The sequence below is a fragment of the Pangasianodon hypophthalmus genome, chromosome 8 (assembly GCF_027358585.1).
Source record: "Pangasianodon hypophthalmus isolate fPanHyp1 chromosome 8, fPanHyp1.pri, whole genome shotgun sequence".
Taxonomy (NCBI): domain Eukaryota; kingdom Metazoa; phylum Chordata; class Actinopteri; order Siluriformes; family Pangasiidae; genus Pangasianodon; species Pangasianodon hypophthalmus.
The window spans coordinates 19,761,539-19,782,491 of record NC_069717.1 but is presented as its reverse complement, the minus strand read 5'-3'; the positions used below and the strand labels follow the sequence as shown (position 1 = coordinate 19,782,491).

The 20,953-nt window shown below is 36.7% G+C and overlaps 1 protein-coding gene across 2 annotated transcripts in view; it reads right to left on the bottom strand.

The window, feature by feature from the left end:
* Positions 1–4,752: 4,752 nt before the first annotated feature.
* Positions 4,753–20,953, bottom strand: part of LOC113533656 (guanine nucleotide-binding protein G(s) subunit alpha) — a 28,190-nt gene continuing 11,989 nt past the window's right edge. Inside the window, exons 2-13 of one of the 2 annotated variants that reach the window (XM_053236144.1) lie at positions 17,911–17,983; positions 16,105–16,159; positions 14,985–15,104; positions 13,683–13,722; positions 12,592–12,691; positions 12,122–12,176; positions 11,209–11,282; positions 9,571–9,629; positions 8,926–9,046; positions 8,617–8,747; positions 6,689–6,756; positions 4,753–6,549 (exon numbers count right to left, since the gene is read on the bottom strand). In XM_053236144.1, coding sequence (XP_053092119.1) covers positions 6,403–6,549; positions 6,689–6,756; positions 8,617–8,747; positions 8,926–9,046; positions 9,571–9,629; positions 11,209–11,282; positions 12,122–12,176; positions 12,592–12,691; positions 13,683–13,722; positions 14,985–15,104; positions 16,105–16,159; positions 17,911–17,983 — 1,043 coding nt within the window. In that variant the 3' untranslated portion in view covers positions 4,753–6,402. The remainder of the gene's footprint in view (positions 6,550–6,688; positions 6,757–8,616; positions 8,748–8,925; positions 9,047–9,570; positions 9,630–11,208; positions 11,283–12,121; positions 12,177–12,591; positions 12,692–13,682; positions 13,723–14,984; positions 15,105–16,104; positions 16,160–17,910; positions 17,984–20,953) is intronic. The other variant, XM_026925933.3, reaches the window with a different exon arrangement.

Genomic DNA, 20,953 nt, shown 5'->3' with positions numbered 1-20,953 from the left:
TGGCTTGAAAAATATGAATAAATCTAAATTGGGAAATTGTTCAGATGGATAAAATGTGGGTGAGATCTCTCTTGCAGTTGACAGTTTCCATGAGGAATATCCTGCTCAATATTTCCCTCAAACATATATATATATATATATATATATATATATCTCATATTATGATTATATATATATAAAATATTATGACATATATATATATTATGACTACATTATATATATATATATATATATATATATATATATATATATATATATATATATATATATATATATATACACACACACACACACACACACACAGTATATCAAATTGTATATGTATATTGTCAATGTATATCGCTTCTCACATTTCCTGTTTGAACTTTTCATTCTGCTCTGAATCATGCCAGCTGTGCTGTTTGCATGTTGTAGAAAGTCACTAAAATACGCAGTATTTTAGCTTCAGCTGGTACAAAACTGTCAGGCAGTAATTAGCTAGATCTTGCATAAAAGGGAAAAGTTTTCTGAGTAAATGCTTACAGAGAATTCCTAACAGACACAACTGTTGTGTCTATGCCTTGTGACAGCTGGTAAATAAACAGAACACACAAAATTTCAGAAGGCACAGTTAGCTTTTTAGTACAATCATATCTTCCTCATACGACCTTTTTCCCCCCATAGACTCTACCTGTTTTACTTTCATTGGTCTTAGTGTTCAACATAGTCATCTTATGCAACCTGGGTGATCTTTCCATCTTTATTGTGCTCAGCTCAGTGAATATCCAAGAGTGCCACAGCTTGTGTCTGAGACTGATACTCAAAGTGGTATTATATTTATACAACTCTTTTCAGCGATGCTATTTAGCAATCTTATTTTGGTAATGTTTTTATTAGGATATACTTTCACTGTATAATTATGTCCATCTTTGGACACATTTAGAGCCAAATGTGTGCAGCTGCATTATATTAATTTGTGCTCATTAGTTTCTATTACTTGTCAGGTATATAAAGCTATAGTGACATGAACAAGGAAAACGTGTTTTAAAACTGATTAATCTGTACAAACTTAAAACTTGCATAAAATTTCAATTTTCCCAGAAATATTATCAGCCTGACATCAAGTGGATAAATGTCAAATGTGTACTTTACACCAAAATATTTATAACCCAAAACACCACTAGTGAGTTAGGTATAAAGCTGTGAATGATCAGCACCCAAAAGAACCTGATTTCTACAGTGAAGTAGAGTTAAGTGTAAAAGTTTGAAACCCCATGCACTGAAAATGTAGTTCTATTTTCCTTTTTATTTACCAAGCAGAATTACTTCCTCATTTAATGTTGCCTTTCTGTTAAAACCTAGTTAGAACTTGGCTGAAATATTACAGCAGATGATAAAGCACTTCTGTATTAACAAGCACTTCTGTATTAACATCTGTATTAACAAGTTCAAAAGGTTGCAAGCTTACTGCCATGCTCTAGTAAATTCTTCTGAAATGCGACTCTTTCAGGTGCCAAATGGCATAAAACAGTTACTATGTTTAAGTCTTTTTTTCCACGATGAACAATCAAGTCGTTTGTTCAATCAGGAAAACAGCTATCACGTGTCAAACGGAAAAACTGCAGGAGACCTGGAAAGGCCTTAGAAACGAGGGACATAAAATTCCACATTTACATCACATGCTGAAATCTAATTTTGTTTTACTATTAAAATTTTAACAAAAATTGTTGACACTTTTTGCTACTTGTGATAAAGGAGCATTTGAAAGCAAATGAGCATTAAATCTTGATGGTTTCATGATTTAAGGGGACGCAAACTTTTTTGGTGACATCCAAATGGTGGATGTCACCCTGCCAGGATGTTTTGTTTTCCATATAACTTGGGAAACTTAAGATCATGTAACAGGAGAGTTAAAAAGTAAACAGTGGATAAATTAGGGCAGTTGATAGTAGGCCAATGATCCCAAGGAATCCTAAACTTCAGTGAAGATAGGATCTTAGTGTGTACAAAAAAGAGGACAATGGGCTGTAGACTCTCCACTGCATAGGAAGAACGGTCCTAGATTTCCTTGCAATGTGTTGCTCATGAAAGACATACTGAAACTGGTACAATGGTGAGTTTCAATGGTATTTTGTTCTTTTGCAAATAGGTATCACAGAAATATGCCATTTTTTCTATAGAACCTCCATTTCATTCAGTGCATGTGTCCAGATTCCTCAGATTCAGTTCTAATTTATGTCACACTTTTTAACAGGATTTCATCTGACTCACTCTCATACATATACTACTGAATTAACAGTGATGATAACTGTGAGAAAATGTTTCCTTCGAAGAACAGCACTACATTAAGGTTCAGCCCATAGGACGCTTGATGAGTTTTTAAAGGGCAGTTGATATATAGTCACCAGCCACTTTATTAGGAACACCTACACTCCTCATTCATGCAATTATACAATCAGCCAATCATGTGGCAGCAGTGCAACGCATAAAATCATACAGGTCAAGAGCTTCAGTTAATGTTCAAATCAGATTTCAGGTGGGAAAATGTGATCTCATGTTGTTGCCAGATGGGATGGTTTGAGTATTTTGGAAACTGATGATCTCCTGTGAGTCTCTAGACATTACAAGGAATGGTGGAGAAGAAAAAAACAACAAAAACAAAACATCCAGAAACGTCTTGTTGATGAGAGAAGTCAAAGAACAGCCAGACTGGTTCCGGCTGACAAACTCAAACACCGTTTACAACTGTGGTGAGCAGAAAAGCAACGCAAAAGACGTCAAACCTTGAGATGGATGGGCTACAACAGCAGAAGACCATGGGTGCGTCTCAATCAGCTCCCTAGTTCACTAGTCAGGGCATTGATTAGGGTGTCGGCCATTTTAAGGGCTGTCTCATATGCAAAATCCTTCCAGCCCACTGGAATGTCGGCTCCCTAAAAAAAATCCCACAATGCACCACAAAAACTAGGGAGCATCAATGCTCACTATGTTCCCTTACTGGAAATGACATCATATCTCCTGAAGCCTCTCGGCTCGAAAAAAAATAGGCGGATGAACTCTCAGCCAACTTTGTCTAAAAATATAAGTAGCTTGTTATCTTTGTTGTAGCTCTCAAATGATTACTGTTAGCGATTTTTAACTTTATTTGATGTTCTATATGTGGGTTGACATTCTATATATGAGTCTAACAACTTAATGATTTAAATTAAGTTTAATGAATAATAATAAAAAAAAAAAAAATCCACTAGCTAGCCTATGATCCTGCTTGAAGTACCTTGATAGAAACGTGTGTGATTAAGCTAACTTAAGCCTGTTGATAAATGCCAGCGGTGACGTATGTAGTCATGTCGCCGGAAATTGAGTCATCAGCGTCCCAATTTGTAGTGAGTCAGGGTCTTTACCAGTGCCAGAACTCATGTACACGATATACTGATTCACGACCTAGGGAGCTAAATGAGACGCACACCATATCAGGTTCCACTCCTGGCAGCGGGCACAGGGTCACTGAAACTGGACAGTTTAAGACTGGAAAAGCATCGTCTGGTCTTTTTCCAATCTTCAGCTGTCCAGTTTTGGTGAGCTTGTGCCCCACTGTAATCTCAGATTCCTCTTTTTCTCTGACAGCAGCAGAACCCAATGTGGTATTCTACAGTACCTGAAGCGCTTGGTTTGTATCTGCATGATTTTCTGCCATGTGCTGCTGGCATATGATTGGCTGATTTGATAACTGTATGAATGCATGTGTTCCTAATAAAGTGGCTGGATGGTGTACAGTTTGGTATTTAAATGGCCTCTCCCAAGCCAGTGTTTTGGACCTTTTTTTGTTTGTTAGAGCACCAGATAAGTGATAGAGAAAAAGCTTCAAGACAAACTTTCCAACTTTCCCACAGGCAAACATCACCAGTAAATCTGTCAATAAAAACACACCATGACTTTAACCAAATGTTTACATTCAGCCACTTTATACCTTCAGACATCTCTTAATTTTAGAGCTACTCTAGTACAGGTTATACCCTGTGATAAAATACTCTTCCTGAAAGTGTGTAAAATAGGAGTCTTATGTTTAGTTCACAAGATGACACACCTGAAGACGTTGCTTACTGCCACTTTTCCAAGACTGATCATTAAACTTAAACCTCCTTGATGATACTCCAGAATATTTGCAGGAGACATATTTGTGTAAGGCTTGAAATTAGGAAACCTTTTGACTTTCCAGACTAGTTTTAAGGTATACGGACCATTTTAAACAGGAAACAAGTAGGTAATACTCAGAAAACAGAAAGAGAGAGAGAGAGAGATTTCCCCTTTTGGCTTGATAGGCATGTTTCAACCTTTTTTTTTTTTTTCCCCATAACACATCTTCATAAGCTCACTGAACCCTTATGAGTGAGTAGCCTACAATGCACAATACTGGATTTGTAATATGCATGTTCTAAATGCATGCATGATGCTCAAAATTAAGAATACTTTCAAAACATCCAGCTGCAAAAATATGTTGTGTTTTGCAGGACGCAGTTACAACCTGTTGAGTTTGTCACCATCTAGTGGCTATACTTGGGTAAAACCTAAAAAGCCACACTTCTGTTATGATTTGATACCAGGTCAGATTTTTCTTTCCTTAATGAGGTTACCTCCCTCTTTAGGCTTTAGACTTTTGCTCAATAATAATGATAATAATAATAATAATAATAATAATAATAATAATAAAGTGAATCCTCATTTTATGTCATGATATCCTTGAGACACAGCCAAGAATGACTCAAAACAGAACTATTTTAGGCTTCTTCTTTAGTTAGGAAAAATGGAATAATGTAGAAACAAGCCAGGTTTTGCATTTGGATAGCCACCTCCCTCCCCCACCACCTTTAACCTTAAAGCTAAAACTGAAATAAAACAGTAAGGTCATTTTCCAGCCCCCTGGCAACAGGACTGCAATTGCAGTAATGCACATAACTTTAAGTGCACACAATTGGTGATGTCAAATTTCCTTGATTCAATTAAAACCAAGAAGCTGTTTGTTTTTACATCCATACTTGTTCTAATTATTATTTCTCTCTTCAGAAAGCAAGGGGAGGGGGGAGGGGCATGTGGATGTAAAGCAATCTGGAATAACACAACATGGGGGAAGCAGAGGCATGAGGGAAAGAGAGAGAGAAAGAGCAACAAAGAGGCTCAACTGATCGGTTGGAAGGGTGGCTAAGAGGCTAAGCAATACAGCGCAGACATACCTTACGCCTTTAGCTCTTTTTTTTTTTCTTTTTACACGCAGTGTTGTGATCAAGGCACAGGAACTTCTACAAGTCTTTTTTTTTCAGTAAAGTACAAAATAATACATTTTGCAGTCTGTACAAGAGTAATAGTCCAGCAATAAAATAGAGGGTTGGAAGGGAAGAGAGAGCAGGAGAACAGGAAAAGGAGGACTGGGAAGATGGCAAGAGTGACCAATAGGAAATACGGTAGAAGGGAGCAGTATTCCATTGGCAAAAGTCATCTTTACCTGGTGTGTATGTGTGTGTGTGTGTGTGTTTTTCCCCCCCAAAAGCAAGAGTGCTCTCAATCAAATTATTTGCATTAAATTAGTAGATCAAAGAAGGGAGTGGGGATGCGGAGTGGAGAGTTGCGATCGTTCAAGTTTATCGTTCCAAAAGCAGCTAGCAAGTCACGCGACACGGCTGTGTCTCAAGTGTCCGTCTTGTTCACTGCAGCCTGTCCTGCTCTTCTAGCATTTGGTGAGAAATCATCCTTCTCTCCATAAGAGAGGTCAAGGGATGGCAAATAAAGCTGATCCAGCCAACTGAAAACTCAAAAACAGTCAAGCACAGTCCTGTGATTCAGGTCCAGCAGTGGGGCCATCACAAATCGGCTCAAGACTGTCAGGTACTGCCGGGGTCAGCGGGGTGTGTGTGTGTGTGTGTGTGTGTGTGCACGCGCATGTCTTGTGTGTGTGTGTGTTGTGGCACACACTCTGATGTGTGGGTGAGCGGACACAAGAAGCAAAACTAGAGACTGTAAGCTATGTGTTTGTAGGAGTACAATTTTGTCAGGTAGAGCAATTTTAGATACGTCTGTGTGTCATCTACTTATGCAAATGATCATATGACTTGACTTTTAAATAAACTTTTAATTACGTCTCAGTCAGTGTGTGTGTGTGTGTGTGTGTGTGTGTGTGTGTGTGTGTGTGTGTGTGTGTGCGTGCAGTTAACTGCCTTGAAATGGGGCTGCTGCTTCAAATGGATACTGCATGATATTTGGTCCTCAACAGCATGATAAAAGTGTGTGTGTGTCTGTGTGTGTCTGTGTGTGTGGTGTAAGGGGCCCATAGCCCACAGCTCTTAGACGATCCATCACTCTCAAACTCCGCCAAAACACAAGATTTTCAAAAGTCCGTCTCTTTTTAAAAGTCTGCCTCCAGAGCTCATCCGATCACAAGAGCTCGTACTGGCGGAGATGCATTCTCTGGATGATGTCTCGGCAGTCATTGAAGACGCGGCGAATGTTCTCCGTGTCCACTGCGCACGTAAAGTGTGGGTAACAGTAGTGGCGGCCGTCGCCGCTTGCTGTGCTGATCCTCTGAGGAGATACATGAAAAGGAAAAAAGAAGGGCAGAAGATATGAATGTATGTTTTAATCATAAGAAACTCAAACCGCTACAGAGCTACGGATGGATACAAGTGGTAATGCATGGCAGAGCATTGTTATTTCCACTCACCAGGAATTCGTCCCGGATGAAATATTTCGCCCTCGTGACTCGCGGATCCTCTCCTGGCTCGGGGCTTGCTGAAAAAGTAATTTCAAATGTAAATGTAAATGGCTGAAGATCAATAGAAAACATTAATAAAATAGGTTTATGGATAAAAAGCAACTAATCAAACGGCCTATATTTGCAAGATGGGCCGATTAGGCTATGCTAACATTTTACTTAACGGGAAAGCATTCAATTGTAATTTTTTTTTTAAATTCAGTACTATTATTATTATTATTATTATTATATTTTTTTAAAGAATACTTTCCAAACATTATCAATAAAATAAATACTACAATGAAATATCCATTTGGTCAAACATTAGTTTACTAATTGTTTTATTGTAAAACAAATAGTTTGTACAGAAACAACTGATCTTGACGTTACAGTAATAATACTGATTTTGAAAATTTAAAGCACAGATGGTGAGTTTCTCCATTTCATGCTGTAATTTTACTCATGAAGCATGAATCTTAGAGCTCTTCTCGGTGCAACAGCAAAGCTCGGCACACAAACCCAACTCTATCCGTATCCCGTCCAAGTGCATGTGTCGCTTTCCCATCGCAGAACTATACCCAGTAAAGTAGGAGGAGTTTCGCTAGAGGATGATGAACCTGATATGAACTAGTAGTAAAATACTATTCTGAAATGAAAGCAGGCATCACATGATCTTACTATTGATGTTACATGATGTTACTACTATGATCTAATTTAATGTATTGGCTCTGCCACGTTTCTCATAGTCTGAACTAAGCACAAACACAGCAATTTTTTTTTTGGCAGTGTGCGTGCACAATCACCCGCATGACAAATCTTTAATGTTTAGTGATCATGAAAAGAAGTTTGAGTGCAAGCCCTGCTAGACGATGCACGGTATACGTTAACATTCATCGCTGTTTAAAACAGCCTAAATAGTTCCGATGCTGGCCTCTTAAATGCACCAGAACAAAAGACTTTTGAAAAGGGTGAGAAACTCTGGCAGACACTACACTAGCCTACTACTAAAACATTTTTTGTGCCGGGAGAGAAGCAGTTCCAGCCAGAGACATAAATCACGACTGTTCTGTGATGACTGTGTTTGATCAATCGATGGCCTGCACTATTTTTAGCTCCACCCATATGCAGAAGTGCCAACACTGCTAACAAGAAAATCCTATCAGACTGAGAGCAAAAGCAGAATTTTACCACAATGACTGTAAGCGCATATCAGCGAATGCATTAGCTCGATACATAAATGATGAAAAATACAGTGGAGAAAGAGATATTTAACTGAAATACAGAAATGTTCGGATTTATAAGCAAGGAGCTGTGTGTTCAAGCTTGCTATGAAATGAATGTAGAGCATGTCCGGCCTGCAATTCAGTCCATGTCCATAATGTTGCACATAAAGTGTCTACAACTGTAGTGAATGATATTTACTGCTAATCAACAGTATCTCTGCATATTGAAGGGAAATATCAAATGAATTAAATGGGAACACAAAATACTCAAGATATTAAAATATATTAATACTTATGATAGTCTACATACTATTCAACTTCAACACAGTATCTTTTCCTATTTTTTTTTTTTTTTAAAGATTGCATGAAGTGTCTATCGATATAGACATGTAAATGTAATGTACGGGGCAAAAATATTTTCAACCGAAAATAAAGCTAAGGTTTACGAGAGTAGCCAGTCATGCATTGAGCCGATAATCTGCATTGTTGAATAAAAGACAAGTGAAAAATAGATATATATACACACGATATACACAATCTACAAAAATACCTTGCCTAAGTACAATCTTAGATTTCCGCTTGACAGTGCTGGACTCCTGAGGATATACTGTATATTATACTCTGGAACTATGATGCATCATGTGTGATGTATGAGACAGTGTGAATGGTTCTCACCATCATCTGGTGTGGTGTAGCGAGCAAACTCGGGAAAATATTCTTCGATTTTTGACTTTCCTGCCAAGACCTTTTCAGCTAAGAGGTCCTGCTTATTCAGGAAGAGAATTACAGAGATCGTCCGCAACCATCTGAGGGAAAAAAAAAAAAAAAAAAAGGAGACAGGAAGAAAATTTGTTAGAATTTTAGTTGTTAATCTTTTTAAATACATTTGGAAACACAATCTATTCAGTATTTGCAGTGTTTCTATTGTACAACAATTAATTTATATGCTTATTTAAACATTTTATGTTTCCTGAACAGGCTCACCTGTTGTTCCAGATGTTTTTGAAGAGATTAAGTGCTTCTTGGAGGCGGTTGGTTTGATTGTCTTCTCGGATGACCATGTTATAGCTACTGCTGGCCACTACAAAGATGATGGCAGTTACATCTGAGAAAAAAGGAAGACAGAAATCGCAAACGTTACGACTTAATCCACAAAGCTTGAGGCGCTTATGGCGCAATCGGGAATCTCAGACGGATTTAAGTGATTAGTGACGGACGTTAATTTCCAAGAACGATGTTTTAATGCCAGTAAAATGTGCTGTCACTAGTTTAAGAGACTAGTTTAACACCGAAGTTAATCAGTACAGTCTCAATACTTATTGCATTTGTGTCCCTATCTGACAAATTGTTGTCTGAATTTGAAATAGGGCAACAAAGCCCAATTCTAATGGAGCAACAGTAAAAATACAATAAATAGAATAAACACTGTATATTAGCAGATCTGAATAGATATGAAATTTACACATGCTTTTTTGGTAAAGTAGAGAATAAAAAAATGCAACATCTTTACTTAGCAATAATAATTAAGGGAAAAAAGACAACTGGTTAATTCTCAGAAGAGGGGTTGTGTGATAAATTATGTAGATTTCCTCATGTTGTCCGTTACAGAAGAACGTGTGACATATTTACCATTGAAACACTGGATCCACTTCCGACGCTCGTCTCTCTGCCCACCCACATCAAACATGCTGAGAGAAGAAACAAGCATTTTATACACGACATTATACGCAGAATCATTCTTTACTTTATCTCATTAAACACGGTAAAGTGTTCGCATCTTTCTTTACCTTATAGAACTGAGCATGAATTGTCTACAATACAGTATGTATACACTGAATAGCTGGCCAATCAGCAGTGCTTCAAACTCACGGCCGTTTAGCTATCTGTGGAAACTAAATTATTTAGTAGTGGGCAGCCATTTTAATATATACACTAAACAGGAAGGACCCAAGCCTGGATCTTTAGCGCCTCGGGTCAGTCAGAAGAAAGGCATTAGGCGAGCATTAAGCAATGAAATAAATAGTAATAACGAGTAAGTAAAAAGTAATAAGTAATTAAAACTGACATGATCATTAAGTACATCACCAAGCAAAGGAACAGAGGTGAATTAAAAAAGTAAAGGTCACTCTTGTGTATACATGTTTTTAAAAACATATAGCATGGTAACACTGATGTGATTGATCACTTGAGACTAAACACTGATCAAAACAGGTCTTTTAGCTCCAAATCCCAAAACTTAAGATGAAACCTGACTATTAAAGATTTTACAACTTTTCTGGAGTTCCAAGAAATGTATAGATTTAGACGGAGCGATACAACACAAGGATCCATGTGCTCCTTCAGATTTATTTAAATATTTACACGTAACATCACAGGGCATTTAATCTGAGTTAAATCAACTGTTCTTTTTGAGACAAGGCCCTGGGATCAGAGAACCACAGGAAGCTGCAGCACAGATTTTTTTTTTCTACCATAATCCAAATATTCAAATATTAGGCATGTTAAAGGTATACAACATACAATAATATGTTGCCTATTTACTGGAAACAAAGAGCTTTTTAATATCTGAACTCTCCACCCACAGAACACATTTTTATTAAAATTATTCTTACATTTATTATTTATAACGTTATATATTTATGTTATAACATTATTTTTAGTCATTACTGTTATTTGTTTTTATACGCGGGTGGTTTGGATTAAACCCATTTAATTCAAATGATCAGTAAAACAGGCTAAATGAGTATTAATTCATATAAATAACTAAAAGAATATATTAAATAACTAAGAACTCAATAATAAGTATTCCCGCCTCATGCCCAGTGCTTCTGAGATAGGCTCCGGATCCACTGAGGCCCTGACAAGGATAAAGCAGTTACCAAAACTGAGTGAGTAAACTCTATAATAAATATAACAGCTTTTATAATGATCCAAAATTTAAATATAGACCCCTAACTATGCTACATGGACTCCACTTTGAGAACCTTGTTAAAAAAGACACCAGAGTTTTACACGTTGTAAGCGTTCTGTCTCATGATAGCCAATGGAACTATAGGCTACACTGCCCCCTAGTGGTCATTCATACACATTACTCTATGCTAGCACTTCACATCACACACTTACTGTACATCTGCAGTGTCCCAGTATCAGTGAATATCCCTTTCACACACTGCTTTGGCTCAAGAAAGCCAGCGCGATGTGCATGACGACTGCTCAGAATACACGAGATTAAAAGAGGTGTTTGCGGAACACTTGGAGACCACTTACTGGAAGTTTACTTTGTCCACCTGGAATCTTGTCTCAAAAATACCGGAGGTCAGCACTCTGCATCTGAGCAGGTCCTGAAAGAGAGGAGCACAAAATGAAGACAGCATTTTGGACTTTTTTTGTTGTTGTTGTGGCTCTGTATAGCTATGGCAATGCTGAATGGGATATGGGTAGCAGTCTTGTGTAGCAGTACCAGAACACTGAACATGGCACGATGTTTTTTTTGGTATCAATACTACCTGCTTCTGAACTGGCTGTGTGCCTAATACAGCGTATACAGACACGATTGAGCATCATGAGACCTGATATTTAGTGGAACATTACTGAGGTGAAAGCACACTGCGGCAACAAAACATGGATCATGTTCGGTAAACACCAGGATAATTATCATTATATTAAACTAGCTATGCGATTATATTTTAAATATTAATCTCAGTCCCGGGCTTTGACCTTTACACACAGAAATATTCAGTGATGGGCAAGTGCTAACTTTTAACTACAGTACAGTATTATATTATAGTACAGTATTGCTAAAATTAGGCAAATGTAGTGGTTGTCATTCTGGTATGTTAGAAAACCTGCTAGATGTATAAGTATTTAAGCGAAGCCTTAATTCTGTCAGCAAACCCACAACTATACATCTGTGAGGTTTGCAACAGGGAACATATATTATATTCTTAACTAAACAAAATCCAACTAAAAACTAAATCCTTATTTAAAAACTAAAGCCATTTATAATTTTAATGTATATAACATGCATGATTTGAATTGCTATTTGTTGTTATTGTACATCAAGTTACTTTCAATGAGTACAAAATATCAAGTTTCCTTTTTTTTTTTTATTTTGACTGTTTCATGGTCTTGGCACAGAGGTTATCATTTTGGTCTCGGGAAAAACAACTGAGACACTCACCTGGTCAGAAGGTGTGTAGTCACTCTGCTGCACAATGTCTATTTTGTCTAAAAAGCTGGAGAAAAAAAAAAAGAGGGACAAAAAAGGAATTAGCATGATCCAAAATTCAAAACCTAGATCCTGGAAAATGACATTACAAATGAGATCTAAAAACCTACATCACCACACAGTTAATTACAGCCATCAGATCTGATCATTATACTGATCAAATACATGTTTCTTTCTTTTTTTTTCCCTTGTGAACTTTCAGGTACTCCAGTTGGACAGCGCTCATCTCCAGACATCTTATTTTGACCCAGGAAAAACATCTCGCTGGTTTAGTAGGCATGATGGTGAGATGCCCACAAACTTTTGGCCATATAGTGTATTTTAGTTTGCTTCTCTATCGCTCCATATTCGGCACGCTATGATGTTATACTGAATGTAAAGGTTAACACAATTACAGTGTGCATCACTCTCTAGATACTCACTACTGAGCACAGTCGATCAGCTGATACTCATTGGAACGCTCGTAACAGGCCTTCACTCCATCATCTTGCCATAGTTTTTTTGCATTCTCATAAAACTCCTAAAAAGAGAGGACAGAAATTAGTCATCTGAAAAACAACATAAAAACATACTTCAAAGCAATAAAAATAAATAAATGGATAAGGTTAGGTTTAGTCATTTTATCAGTGTCCAGGACTGTGCATTTATTATTAATTATAAGCAGTTTATTTAGGGTAAATAGTAAAGTAGAATAAAGACAGAAAAACAAACATAATCTCTGTTAGATTAATATACAGGAAAAAAAAAACACAACCCGCACAACCATATTTGCTTGGCTGGACTAAAGCTCTCTCTCTCAGATGAAACTCGCCTGGACCCCTGATCACGTGTCTGCGAGACACAGGACTCTGTCTCATGTGAGGGCCATCACATGCCCTTTTACACTGATCCCAGCTTGCTTTGCCCTCTTGACACAGGCCACAGTTTGGTCCCAAACTAAAGCTTCCATCTTGGCAATTCAAATATTTTTATTATAAAATTTTTTTGGAATGGTTCAAGTTTATTTCTGTTTAAGACAACTCGTTTCAGGTATTGGGAATGTCTTAATTTTTCTCAGAAATAACGGACTTAACGCATTACAAGACATGCAGGAAAAAATATCCAAGACTCTGGATGTGTGCTAGTGGTCTTATTGTTCATATTCATTCATCCATTTTATTCTCGCTGTGAAATTGCACAATCTGGACAGCACACTGCAATTCATCAAGTGTGTGTTTTTTTTTTTTTTTTTTTTTTTTTTTTTTAAAATGGTATGTGTAATACTGGAAAACAACAAGAAACAACCCAGAAAATGACCGTGTGATCCAGAGCTTTGACCATTTCATTTTTTCACATTAAGATCAGAATAGTTTGAGGTCTTATTTCACGCCTAAATAATATTTTCACGTTTAAAGTCTCAGAGACAGAAGCTGTACATCTTAAAAAAAAAAAAAAAAAGGTACCTGATGCATTTCAAGATTCTAATTTGTAAATGAAACAAGAAAATGTATTCTATCACAAGCACTACTTAACTTGTGTTCATACTGTGAAGGTCTTCCATTCAGACCAAACGCCTGGTAAATACAATACAATAAGTTAAAAGAGAGACGTCATTGCTTGTGCCATTTTCGTAATGATAGAAATACATATAATAACAGTCGCATCTGCTTTATTTCTTTATTGCACTAGCTTGCTAAGGAAGCAATGGAATCATGGCAGTGAGCTTTTGGGACTTTCCTGCTAAGCATCTGACCCTGAGGACTACGGAAGCTTGGAGGTCTTCAAGGTCTATGAAGACCCCTGAGGCTGTTAATGAGCAGGGGGAAGAAAAAAATTAAAAAAACAAAAAAGACAGCAACTGTTCATTAACCTCCTCCAGTTAAATCCCTTAACGACTCACTTTGCACATACAGAAAATCCCCATGGAGCTGACTAATATTGCATTGCTAGACCCCTAGTTGATAAATTCATTCTCCAAATGTCCCATGTGAAGAACTCTAGAGAGCCCTCTGGATTCAGTATGATCTCACTGTGACTGGCTGCATCTTAAGTTTGATATTCTACCCAGAACACAGCAGCAATAACATCTATTAACCCTAGCAGGATGGGATATGGCAGCAACGAGTGACAAAACGCATGTATTAAAAAAAAAATAGCACTGTGGTTTTTATCGCTTTAATTTTTTTCAAGTAGGACTGTGGATAGTATGTAAAAATAGCAGCTATTTTATCAGAGGTTTATTGTCTTTAAAAGGCTAATAAAAGGAGCAAGTGGACCAACAGTCTATTTGAATTAAAGCAGAGGAGATTGTGTATTAAGACAGTAAATCCTAGTCATGTTCCTATAGATATCGGATTTGCCTAAAGACAAAAGTTTTGCTTAAATAAATGAGAAAATTAAGGCACATGCAAGAGATCATCACACAGCCTAATAAGGTTGGGCAAGTAAATCTCTAACACATTTACTACCATCCATAATTATTAATACACAATACTTAGCTGAAACATAATGCATTCCAACACATTCCACAAAACATTCTGCATTTTATTACTAACTTGGGACCAATGACGACACCCTAAAGGATACTTCATTTCTCAAGTAATGCCCTCGATTAGCATTTTAAAAATACACTGACTTGTTTTCTTCCTGTACTCACTTCTCTCTGACAGGGTTTTAGCTTGCTAATATTCTAAGAACTATATTATTAGCATGAGGAGATGTAAAAGAAAGCACCTCTTTAACTCTGTAGCTCTGGATAAGTCAAACACTGTAAATGTAAATACTCCTCCATCTCTTGTGAATTCTTTGTTTTGCTCGGTTACAGCCTTATACTTACAGATGTGAACTCAAAGTTCTTCTGATTGGGTAAGTTGGTGATGTATTCAATTCGCCGTTGGTTTTCTGGACAGGCGACCTGGACGGGTGGAGCAAGAGTACTCATAGCAGCAACTATGGTCTGAAAATGAGAAAGAAGATTAACATGGTTAACAATGTCAGCACTACAACTCTTTCTCACTTGCACATCAATTAAGCATAGAAACTCCATACAGAGATCTTTTTTATAGAAAAGATTACCTAGTGTGTGTGTGTATATATATATATATATATATATATATATATATATATATATATATATATATATATATATATATATATATATATACACACACACACACACACTAGGTTTATCTATCTATCTATCATATATATATATATATATATATATATATATATATATATATATATATATATATATATATATATATATATATATATATATATATATGATAGGTAGATAGATAGATAAATAAATACATACAGTGGGGTCCAAAAGTCTGAGAGCACTAGTGAAAATGCTTCTGTTTGGTGTTCTTTTTCAATTTAACAGAGTTAAAGGTTTTCATTACAAATAATATTATTAGCAACAACTTGTGTGAAAAGTAGAATCGTGGAAATATTTACATGTATTTCAGACTTAGTATTTGGTTTGTCCCCTTTTTGCTTTAATGACAGCATGCACTCGAGCTGACACAGACTCCACAACTGACGATCCATATTAGATTAAATCCATCGGCATATCGTCGGAACACGTGCTTCAATGGAAGGGATAAGACTCACGGAAAATCGGACCTTTCGCACAAATTGGTTAACATGAACATCACAAATTTGCTTACATTTAAATAGGAACCTGGACATTGTGCAACATCTTGAAAACTGACTAGTCAAGATACTGCTTTTTTTTGTTGTTGTTGTTTTAGAATTTTCAACAAAACAGATTTTCAGTGTGGTCTCAGACTTTTGGACCCCACTGTATATATATACTGATCATTCTGGTGATAAAAAATAGTGGAAGTGTTCATACTGGTTTAACAGCATTACAAAAACATCATTTACACCACAAGCAATCACTTTCATTATTAACCAAATAAACAAATGCTTGGTTTAAGCTTACAGACCTCTATGGCTTCTTTTATGTTGTTCTTAATGTCTTGAATCTTCTGCTTCTTCTCTCTGCAATTAAAGAAATAAAGGTGTGTTAGAGAGACTTTTTGTTTACATTAGTCAGACTTAGGGCATGAGAGTGGACCAAGATGGTAACCTGGAGCTGCTGATACTTCTGAACCTGGGACTGCAGTTCAAATGCAAATGTAAGATTTCATTACTGTACAAGATTCAAAGCAAAAAAAAAAAAAAAAAAAAATTGGATAGGAGCTCTTGAAAACTTTGCCCTTTAGGTGTATGCACTGTCGATTCTACTAAAATATGCATATGTTACAAGTACAAAAACTACAAACATTATAACTCTTTCCACTGGACCATTAAATGGTTAAGTGACAGTTTCATCACTACCCTTGTGCCTATTTTGACATGAAATGAGCAAGACTAAACAAACTAGGTAGATTTTACAGGTGTGAATTTTTGCACTCATAGTGAACCAATCTGATTTGCAATTGAGTGGTTTATTTAATCTTTATTTAATCAGGGTGGTTGCATAAAGATAAGAACCTTTTTAATGAGTGAGACCTGGCCAAGGTAGTGTGCTAGGTACCACAATAGACACAGGAAAACACTATTGGTTAAATTGTTGTTCTGCTCCCATTAGGGGTCGCCACGGTGGAACACTGGTCTGCATGTTTGATTTGTTACAGTTTTTACGCCGAATGCCCTTCCTGGCGTAACCCTCAATTTTATCCAGGCTTGGGGCCGGCACTGGTAGTGCACTGTTGTGTGCTACCCCAGTGGCTGGGGTCGGTTCCCTGGCCAAGAATCAAACCCGGGCCATGGCGGCGAGAGCGCCGAGGCCTAACCAGTAGTCCTCCTGGGACCCCACTGAAATTGATTACAGTTAATTAAATTAATTACAAAAATTTTAAACATTTCTGTAAGTTATTCCATGCTGTAAGCAGAGAGCATTTCATAAGGAGTGTGATGAGCATGATGTCTGGCATCTGGTATGAATCTACAAGTCCAGTTATTTAAAAAAAAACTTAATCTTAAAAAGAAAAAATTTAATTAATTAAAACAAAAAAAAGGTTTTTATTAAAATAAAAAAAGGTTTTAACAATGTGTTATATATTTTAGGAAAAGTGAGTACTATTTCTAAAATAGCTCAAGTTTTTGCGTATTTCATTTATTGCGTTTAATTATTTTTTCAGTGCAAAGAAAAAACAAAAGCTCACTGGCTAATACAAAACCCAGTCTTCTATAGGTCTACCCTGAAAGGTGCGACAATGAGGTTAAATGCATCAAATTTTTAGAAAACAAGCAATTTGTTATTATTATTATAAATGATTGGATTCGACTAATCTCTTCATTATAATGTTTAATATAAAAGGAATAATGTTCTTTATATATCTGAAAATTATTGAATAATTTCCAGCCATGTAGATTATCCTGATTAGTTATGAACCTTACATTTATCAATTATTCACTCTGCTCACATTTAAGATGCACCCATGCAAAATGACAAGGTACTTTTTTTTTTTTGGCTAAATAATTTGGGACAGGTCCAAGACGAGCCGTTCAAAAACTCTGTTATAAACATCGGCACTCTCTTGGCTTAAGCCAGACAATGTTAAACATCCTTATATTCCTCGCAAACGATCCTTAATTACACAAAGTAGTTTAATTTTATTAAAATGATGTCATCTCTAACTAAAATAAAAGCTACAAGTGCATAGGTATTACATAATGCAAAGTTAAATGAATTATAATGAACAGACCTAACCACCAACAAAACATACTGTTACATGAATACTTACTCAGCGTTGAAGCCATTAACATGCAAAATCCGCATCTGCTTGACAATAGTGCTCTTCCCAGACTCTCCTGCACCTATAGAGAGAGAGAGAGAGAGAGAGAGAGAGAGAGAGGGGTTGTTCTCTTGTTCATAAATCAAAGACAGCTTATAATACAATGTTTATGATTTAGGAAAAATAGGAACTTTGACATTTATAGAAATTTAGAACCAACATAATCAGCTTTTTTTTTTTTTTTTTGCTTTATGCATTCTTATATAGATTTCACAGAACCATTTCTAACAGAAGAACATTCTTTCTTTGTAAAACTATCACTCAATACTCAATGTCAGTACTGTTGGGGCTTGGCATTAAGAAACTAAGACTATTCTATTTAGCTAAAAGCTTATTTCTGAAACACACACTTCTGTTCAAATAGCAGAAGTAAACATTATTCATTTAGCAACCACACACTCCTCTAGCGTATGTGGGGACGTGTCGCTGTCTAGCAGTCTCTGGAGAAAAGCTAGTATCAGGCAATGCACCAGATAAAGCCTAATGGTTCATTCCGGTAGAGGGTGTAACTCGTAATTCCCAACCAGGAGGAAGAAAAAAAAAAGAAGAAAAAAAAAAAAAAAAAATGCTCCTCATCTAGGAACTCCTACTCTGGAACTCGGTATGGTCTCCTCAACTCCAAGTTCAGCAAGTGACATCAATTCAACATGGCTGCTCACAGCATCAGCAGTAACCAAAGTAGCCCTTATTACCTTTAAATGAGTTATGCTGTACATACAAGTATTTGCTTTAGATCAATCAATATAGACATATTTGCTGTTAAATCTATAACACAGACTGCTGTACTGAGGAGGAAAATACACGCCACTCATCACAGTTAGCTGGCTAACTTGTTGCTAACAAAGGATTGTACATGGATTTGTCTATTGTTAAACCCCCCTGCCCCCCCCACGCCACACACACACTTTGAAAATGACATCATTGTCAGGTCCGAGGTCCGAGTTCCAACTTCCGAGGCAAGTCAAATGCAGCATTAGGTACAGCTTATATTTAAGACCCAGTATTAGGAGCTCTTGCGTTCAGGAGTGTTTCCTGGAATGCTGGGTCGCAGTGCAGAGAAGAGACATCCCCACAGGCACATGTGACCTGGCTAATGATGCCAATTTTCTTCGACCATTTGGCAGAAAAGAAATACTCATGGAGGAAGCCACCAGGGTGTTCTTAGGTCCAGCGAATGCAGAAGTGGAATTTAGGTCTTACAGGTCATCTCAGGGCCACAAGCCTGACTCTCCGGCCTAGTTGCTGAATGTGGGAAGCAGTATGTGAGGAAAGGCATGTAGTACAGAGTGGGCCAGTGCATTCTGCCTCACCGGGCCACTGCTGTACAGCCCAAACAGAGAAGTTATCCTTAACGTACAGAGAGAAAGCAGACTCCTGCCTGAGTAACACGTATTGGCAGAATCCAGGTAACACCGCAGGCTCAGCAGTGGACAGCATGTGTTGTGGTGAGGGGAAAACCACTCAACCCCGTTACTGCTACTAAGCCACAGGTCTGCTAGTTGGCTAGATTGCAGTGTAAGTAAATCCAGATAACTGAACAGCCTCAGCAATAAACAACATGTGGTATGATGAGGGAAAAAAGGAAAGAAAAAAACAACAACACGCAACCACACTAGCAGCATTTAACCAGGCCCGCTAGCAGGCTAGGCGACGTGGTAAGTGCTGCTACTGAACAACAGCTACAACACAGGAAGTTGGTAGATATAACTGAAATTCTCACCGGATCAAAGATAAGCCATGGTCGTGAAAAATTAAATGCTTAATTGTATCGTTATTTTTGCATAATTTAGCATCTTTTTTATGCTTTCTTTATAACAATTATTTAAACAACAATAATACTCATTTCTGCAACATGTCCCACATCATTAATGTAACACATTTTAACAATAAAATCTGCTGAAAGTGCCACTATCCAATCTAAAGATTAAGAAAAATAGTTATTCAATGTTCTCATCACCACCACATCATTTTTAAACTATACTGTCGATTAGGGGTGAGCGATGTGACAAAAATATCACATCACAGCTCTAAGACATTACTACGATACATGATATTTATCAAGATATATGTAGACTTGCTATGAAACTTCTGGCAAAACCCTAGCATTGTGTTTAAAAAAAAAAAAAAAAAAAAAACTTTGTGAAGAACAAAAACACATTTAACACGGAAAAGCAGGAAAAATCAACTTTATAAAAACTTTTAATATTTAAAAATTAAGTACAAAACCTTACCATCAGTTTGCAAATATTTTAAAAATAAATACACAAAACATATGACGGATCTCTCAGAAAATCATATCACTGATATCTCAGGAAAGTGTATTATGACATAATTTATCACATTATCAATATTATATCATGTTGCCCAGCTCTATGGTCAGAAAAGTTCTTCCCCCCCCCCCCCCACCCACCCTTTAGAGAGAACGTGTTTTGGTAATGAGAATTTACATACAGACTGAGATGTGTAATATAATTTCCCCCCTCGTTATTTCCTTGCTATTTACATTTTCTATTTAGAGTTTGCTATTTTTAGTTTCATCACTGGTAGACAGCTAGTGGAAAAACCACAAGCTTGTGCAAGGGCTAGGTTGTCTAAACATCTAAACATTCATCTATCTTAGCGCACTCGTTTACGACAATGAGCAATTTTCACTACTGACCGAGACTTCATTTCATGTCGTGCAAACTTTTCAATGAAAACAAAATTGTCTCACAAATGCTTTATTTATATATATATATATATATAAAAAAAAAACAAAAAACAAAAAAAACAAAACAGTACATATATTAAAAGAACAGCTATGTTTTCTCTATTAACTGCAAGAAAACAGGTTCTTTCGGATACTGATTGCTGTGGAAATGGTGCTGATATCACCACATCACTGCCTCGTGAATTTATTCAGTATTATTACTGTGTATTATTGTGTGTAAGTGAATATAAAATGAGCCCAGTTCATTCATGTCTCAGATCTCACTCGACTTCCAGTGAAGAA